General features: G+C 45.5%; 1 protein-coding gene across 1 annotated transcript; it reads right to left on the reverse strand.

Annotated features, from left to right (window-relative positions):
* Nucleotides 1-5,516: 5,516 nt before the first annotated feature.
* Nucleotides 5,517-6,658, reverse strand: LOC125555961. Its single transcript, XM_048718767.1, has 2 exons — nt 6,112-6,658; nt 5,517-6,021 (listed from the first exon to the last, which is right to left on the reverse strand). The coding sequence occupies exons 1-2, from the start codon at nt 6,354-6,356 to the stop codon at nt 5,733-5,735; spliced, it is 534 nt and encodes a 177-aa protein (XP_048574724.1). The 5' UTR covers nt 6,357-6,658; the 3' UTR covers nt 5,517-5,732.
* Between the last annotated feature and the right edge of the window lie 956 nt (nt 6,659-7,614).

Raw genomic sequence — 7,614 nt, forward strand, 5'->3', positions numbered from 1 at the left:
AAATGAGCTTTAAAAAGCATCTTCAAGAGAAAGGTCGAACGGAGTAGTTGGAAAAAACCAACAATGAAAAAGAGTAAGCTTGATATGGTCTTATGGAATACATTTCAAATTATGAGGTGACAACCTGCCACTCACGGGAAAAAGAATTGGATTGATATGAACAAGCAGACGAGAAACTTATTTCACCGGGACGAAAACAGAAGAACTTGGATCATTTATAAACACCATAGATAGCAACAATCCTTAGGGAAGGCTTTAGGTGAAAATATTACCCAAGATAACTCAAATGACAAGATTGATGGATTTAAAATATCTCATTCTTGATAACTTGTGAATCACGGAGCATGCACTCAAATTATCAAGAATGACATAATACCACCTCTAATGATATGGAAGAAGGAATTGCACTCCGGATTGCAAGATGAAGAAACTTAAGCTCCTTAGAAAAGAATTTTGATGAACGCTTCGAGAAGGAAATAAATCCTTGATGAACCAACATGTATAGCCTCCATGAAGAAACTCTGGTAACAAAAAGAATAATCACACGAAGGAAAAAGAAGTTGAAAACACAAGGTGAATCCTTGTGACGATTTAGATGAATCTCCGTGACGATATAGTTGAGAGAGCTTGGAACTCCGGTAAAAGAAAAGGTGAATAATTGAGATCAAGAATTTTAATGAACCTCCGGAATAAGGAATTAAATTTACTCGATGAAAACACGAATAAGAATTACGTTATGCGTATCCTTCACCAATTTAGATTGATGACAAGCAATGGATTTGGCATACTACTTATTCTCGTAGAAAGGATTAAGATATGGAGCAAACTTGAGAAGGTCTTCAACGAACCACCGGAAGGATTGAAAACAACGAATAATTGATATGATAACGAATGACGAGAGCTCTTGAATGAACCACCGTAAGAATTAAAAATGAGCAAAGAGAAGATAAAGAAACACTGGGAAGAATTATAAAAAGAATGAAAATACTTGAGAGAATTTAGATACAACTGAAACAAAGAGATCACGCACTGATTAGAGAATATTGAATGATGCACCGGTGAGATTTGGGGAACGAGAGCTGAAAACTGAGAATGAACAAGTCTTCTGAAATGATGGGCTCCGGATAATCGAACTGAAAATACCCTTGAATATCTCCTGATGGGTGAAAAGGATTCTCACAATCGAAAATAATTATGAGAGGATGGCAACAAGCTAGCACCATGAATCTTGAAGAGAATGGAGCAAGATTAAAGGGAAACTCTTCTTCGGTCTTCAATATCTGAGAATGATGATGAGAAACACCACCAAATTGTTGAGGTACTCCGGGATGAAAAATGGAAAGGTTGAACCAACGATTAAAGAATTTGAAAGATCAAGGAGAAAGGAATTTGACTGGTGATAACTCATTCTTAAGTCAAACTTGGAAAAGAATTTGAGAGTAACGCCGGGAAAATAAGAAGAGTCAGGTAAGATCCTGGGAAAAGACCTGTGGGTTAGGGCCCACTGAAAAGATACACTGTTGAAAAGATTACTTGAAAAGGAGAATGCACCGGTTGAATTAAATGGTTTGAATGAGAGAACATCCTCGAAAGATCTTGAACGAATGCAGAGTGGAAACACGAATCTTCGAGATATCTTGAGCACTCCGGAACAATTGAATAGCGAGAAAAGACTGAATATGAGGTGCACCGGCATGAGAAGGTATTTGGAACGAGGAAAGGATATAATTGGCAAAGCTTGAATTGAATTCATCGAATAAAAGAGAACGAAGAATGATGAACTAGAAGCTCCGTTAGCATCTTCCTGATAATCACCGGATAAGAACATTAACGGAAAAGAATGGAGAGACTTCATATGAATAAAAGGATACTTGATTAAGAATTCCGAGTCCTCGAAGAAAAAGGGGTGGGTGGGCGGGAAAAACAAAGGCAGCTTGGGACGAATGAAACAAACAACGTCGAGAAGAAATGATAATTGATCTTGCTGATGGGGAGAAAGATGGGATCATCTCGAAGAGAAGCGCATCAGTTGGAAAAAGGATTGACATGACAATCTCGATTATCAAGAAGGATTGGTATTCACATCAGAACATGAGAACACCGGTTAGGCAAGGTATGGAGTCAACATTTGACTTCAAAGCAACTCGAATACCACAACTCAAAACAAAACAAAGGATTGGCTTGCAAAATAAGCCGGAACAAACATATGATAGAGATTTCGTCCGAAGTTTTCGTGGTGGGGCCTACACGGGCTCGATCATACAGCACCATCATGTACAAGGCAGTGCACATGACATACGAAGCGTCCCCAAGTCGGCATAGCCAAGGACTCTTTAAGACACAATGAGACCACTGTAAAACCGACCGTGGATAGGCGGACCACTAGACGTCGAACCCCAATTTCATATCATACATCTGTCGGAAAGATATCCTAAGAGCTACTTGAATTCCCACTTATAAACTCCTGAAATTTTCCGGTTATGCAATCAGGTGTTGGGGATACAGGGGAAGCATAATATCTCACCCAAAACTAGCAAATCCTACATCCAGCTGTATCCATCCTTCAACACATAACCAAGAAACCCTCGGAAATCGTTTACCTCAACCTTCGAAAAGCATCCGTTATACGAGTTATGGCAATACTCCCAAACTCCCGCCCCAGTACTGGGTGGCGTCGAGGTTATCTCACCAACAACTGCATAAAAGAGATTTTCGATGTCGGCGAAACTAAACTCAGGTATTCCAGAACTGCAATGATAAAATTGTGACGACAACACCTCGGAGCTCAACTCCCCGGGACACTGCCACAACCCCTAAATAACAGGAGGCACCAAGAGCAATGTTCTCGTCACAAAACCATCGGAACGATTCCAAGATACCCACGTGATCCTAAAAAAATTAGTGAAATTTCAGAAGAGAAGAGTCAAAACTCTACGTCAGGATGCCTCACCAGAGCGACGAAGGGACTGAGGAGTAAAAAGAATTCCTAAACTCTCTGATATATAATTCCTAAATGACTCAAAACATTTCTAGACTCAATAATGCCAGCGATTCGATCAAGCAGGGGGCTCCTAAGGTCGGGGAAGGCTTTGATACCAACTTGTAACGCCCTCGATGCGGCTATATCTCCTACGTGTCGAAGCACGACTTAGAGGCATAACCGCATTGAAAGCAATGTCGCAAGTAAGGTAATCTTCACAACAACCCATGTAAATAGATAATAAGGGGAAAGATACATAGTTGGCTTACACTCGCCATGTCACACAAAGTACATAAATAACATTACAATCATCCAATCACTCATGGTCCGACTACAGTACCAAAATAAAAGAAGACTACCCCAAATGCTACACAGATCCCGGATCGACCCCAACTGGGCTCCACTACTGACCAACTGGAAAACAGAACAACATAAAAAACACGATCTTCATAGAGCTCCTCCTTGAGCTTGGTTGCATCATCTGCACGGTTCAACGGCACCTGCAAATTGGTTTTGGAAGTATCTGTGAGTCACGGGGACTCAGCAATCTCACACCCTCGCAATCAAGACTATTTAAGCTTATGGGTAAGGTAAAGGTATGATGTGGAGCTGCAGCAAGCGACTAGCATATATGGTGGCTAACATACGCAAAAGAGAGCGAGAAGAGAAGGCAAAGCACGATCGTGAAACTATGATCAAGAAGTGATCCTAGAACAACCTACGTCAAGCATAACTCCAACACCGTGTTCACTTCCCGGACTCCGCCGAAAAGAGACCCTCACGGTTACACACGCAGTTGATTCATTTTAATTAAGTTAAGGTTCAAGTTATCTACAACTAGACATTAACAAATTCCCATCTGCCCATAACCGCGGGCACGGCTTTCGAAAGTTCAAATCCCTACAGGGGAGTCCCAACTTAGCCCATGACAAGCTCTCACGGTCAACGAAGGATATACCTTCTCCCGAGACATTCCGATCAGACTCGGCATCCCGGTTCTACAAGACAACTTCGACAAGTTAAAACAAATCCAGCAACACCGCCCGAATGTGCCGACAAATCCCGATAGGAGCTGCACATATCTCGTTCTCAGGGCACACTCAGATGAGCGCTCCATACAACTAAAACCAAACCTCGAGTTTCCCCGAGGGGGCGCTGCACAGGACTCTAGTTTGGACCAACACTCAGAGGAGCACTGGCCCGGGGGGGTTTAAAATAAGATGACCCTCAGGCTCCAGAAACCCAAGGGAAAAAGAGGCTAGGTGGCAAATGGTAAAACCAAGGTTGGGCATTGCTGGAGGAGTTTTATTCAAGGCGAGCTGTCAAGGGGTTCCCATTATTACCCAACCGCGTAAGGAACACAAAATCCGGGAACATAACACCGATATGACAGAAACTAGGGCGGCAAGAGTGGAACAAAACACTAGGCAAAAAGGCCGAGCCTTCCACCCTTTACCAAGTATATAGATGCATTAAGATAACAAGATAATATAATGATATCCCAAAAATAAACAATGTTCCAAAAAGGAAAGATCTCCAATCTTCACCTGCAACTAGCAACGTTATAAGAGGGGCTGAGCAAAGCGGTAACATAGCCAAACAACGGTTTGCTAGGACAAGGTGGGTTAGAGGCTTGGTTCTACAATATGGGAGGCATGATAAGCAAGTGGTAGGTATCGCAGCATAGGCATAGCAAAAGAGCGAGCAACTAGCAAGCAAAGATAGAAGTGATTTCGAGGGTATGGTCATCTTGCCTAAAATCCCGCAAGGAAGAAGAAATGAGTCCATGAAGAAGATAAACGGACGTAGCCAACGGATCCTCACAAACGCGATGTTATCGGAACCACCCCGAAGAAGCAACACCAGAAAGAAGCAAACAACATAGTAAACAACCAACACATGAACATGGCATGATGCACAACCAAGTATGATGCATGTCCGGTTTAATGAAGCATGTCATGGCAAAAGTGCACAAGCAATCCTACAAATTAAGTGGAGCTCAATATGCAACGGTGCATATTGACGAAACACCACGACAAGTTATTTAGTTCGATCTTGTTTATGTACCCAACAATATTGAATGTTGATTAACATGGAAAGGGGTGAAGCACAGCAAAACTACCTATCTAGGCAAGTTTAAATGATGCCGGAAACAACGAACAACAATTCCGGTAAAACCCCATATGCATATTTTAAGGTTTGGTACTGTTCTGCCCTAAACCATATTTTAGAGTTGTTAAACATGCAAAGTAAAGCCACCATGTTAAACTAGGCATTTTTTCACCCCATTTACATATAAAGTTTATTAAATTCGGAGCTACGGTTATTTAGTTATGAATTAAAGCATTTCAACATGGCATAGGAGTAAATTTAACCAAACATCATTTTTAAGCATTTCAAACATAGATGAAAATGGCAAATTATTTAACTAGACGAAATTCTAAGAAAGTTTCATATTTAAAGTTTTTACATATGATGCACCGTTTGTGAGTAATGAAATGCATGAAATTTAGGGGTTGATCTGCAAAAGTGCAAATCCCTGGAAATTGACTAATTCACATATCTGAAAAAAAAGGCTACACTGGACCGAAACTAAAACTGGAGCAGGCCCAACAAAATAAAGAAAAAAAGGGGCGCTAGGGCTCTCACTTCGGGCTGAGGCCCAGTCGGTAGCACAGGAGGCCGGGCAGGCCGAAAGCGGTGCTGGGCCTCGCAGGTCGATCGAAGCAGGGTGGCGTAGTCAACGCGCAGGCTAGACCGGGCAACCTTGCTCCTCTCTCGATCTGAACAGCGGCGATGCACTGCATCTAGCGCGTCCCTCTGCACGCCAGAAAATAGAGCAGCGGCGGTGCTGGACAGAAAGGCAGCAGCGGGACTTGGGCGGAGGACGCCCTGAAACGGCAGCGCGGCGACGCGGTCCGGCGGCTCTGCTCGCCCGTGGTGGGTGAAGGTGGGGGCGCGGCTGCAGGCACTGGGCCCGGGGCGGCGACGAGCTGACGGACGACGGGGACGAGGTGGCGGCATCATGGAGGCGCGGTTCCCTGTGAAGAAGAGAAAACAGGAGAGGGCTTGAGCGCGTAGAGAGAAGGAAAAGAAGGAAGGAAAAAGGAGGAAGGGAGCTGGTCTCCAACGAAGTCGAGGCGCAGGGGAGGAGGCGCGACGAGGAGAAGCACGAGGTGCTCGGGCGGCCGGAGTGGCACCGGGGCTGGTCCTGGTGGTGCTTGACGATGCAAGGGCCCCGGTGGTGCTGCTTCTTGCCGTGGCGCGTGAGGAAGCAGAGGAGCTTGTGTGCGAGTCTGCAGGCGTGGGGTCCTGGTGACGCGGTCACCGGCGACGGGAGGAGGAGGAGGTGCTCGGGCGGCTCGGCGGCGGCCATGGGAGCTCGTGCTCCTTTTGCTGCTCGGGATGGTCTGCTGGTTGCTGTTGCTCGCCGGCAGCGGCTGGGTCGACGACGGGGCTGAGGTGCTTCCTGGTGCCATGGGAGCTACGGGAGAGGTAGGCGCACGGGCAGAGGAGCTCTGGCTCCTATAGGATTTGGGCGACGGCGGTGGTTGGACGGTAGGGGAAAACGAGGAGAAAGTGGAGGCTTCGATTCATCTCGGGTGGAACTGGATCGGGACGATCCCGAGGGGAATTGTGGGTGGGTGGCGGCGGCGGCTGGGAGGATGTGACAGGGCTTCTAAATTCTAGGATTAGGCAAGTTTATATAGCAGGGGACTAAATGTTAAACTATTTGGTCCCTCCGATAAAATCGGACGGTCCAAGATATAAAGGTTAGGAAGCCCAAATAAGAAAACGGTGACGTTTTGTAGATGTTTGGGGATGATCCGGACACGACGGTGACGACTGCTCGGGTCGGGTCCGGGACAATTTTCAGACGCACGCGCGAGGAGGGCCGCGGGCTGACGAGAGAGGTTAGGTTGGACCTAGCGGTAGGTCATGGGCTGTGTAGACGGTCTCTAGCTGAGAGAAGAGAAGAGAGGGAGGCCCGGCGACTATTTCCGGAGACGAAAAACGTCTGACGTTAGACCGGATATACTGCCGCTATAGTTAATCGTTGGGGCGTCAAACGAACTCCGATTGCGATGAAACTTGGCAGGCGGTCTACCTACACTATAACAAGACCGCACACCAATGCTCATCCCATCCCGACAAAATTAGCCACTTATAAAATAATGTTTCAGACGTGCCGCGGGCGCGTGCAAGTGAGTCTGGCCTCAGAACGGACCACGGAAGGAACTGGGAGACCCGGACGAATGCAAGTTTTGAAAACATGATGATGCAATGCACATGATGACATGATATGCAATGCATGACACGCAAGCAATGACAACACAACAACAGCGAATAACTGGAGGACACCTGGCACATCGGTCTCGGGGCGTTATAGAGATCCATTGTCACCTCCTCTCTTTGTTATTGCTGCTGATTTGCTGCAATCTGTGGTTAATAAAATGCTCCAACAAGGACCCATTTCACTTCCAATACCATCTAATGACCCAGATTTCCCAATTGTTCAATATGGTGATGATACTTTGTTGATAGTTCAAGCAGATGAGGCCCAACTGCGAGCTCTCAAGAACATGCCGGCTGCTTTTTCTAAATCAACTGGATTAAAGGTGAACTTCCATAAG

Source organism: Triticum urartu, chromosome 5, assembly GCF_003073215.2.
Source record: "Triticum urartu cultivar G1812 chromosome 5, Tu2.1, whole genome shotgun sequence".
Taxonomy (NCBI): domain Eukaryota; kingdom Viridiplantae; phylum Streptophyta; class Magnoliopsida; order Poales; family Poaceae; genus Triticum; species Triticum urartu.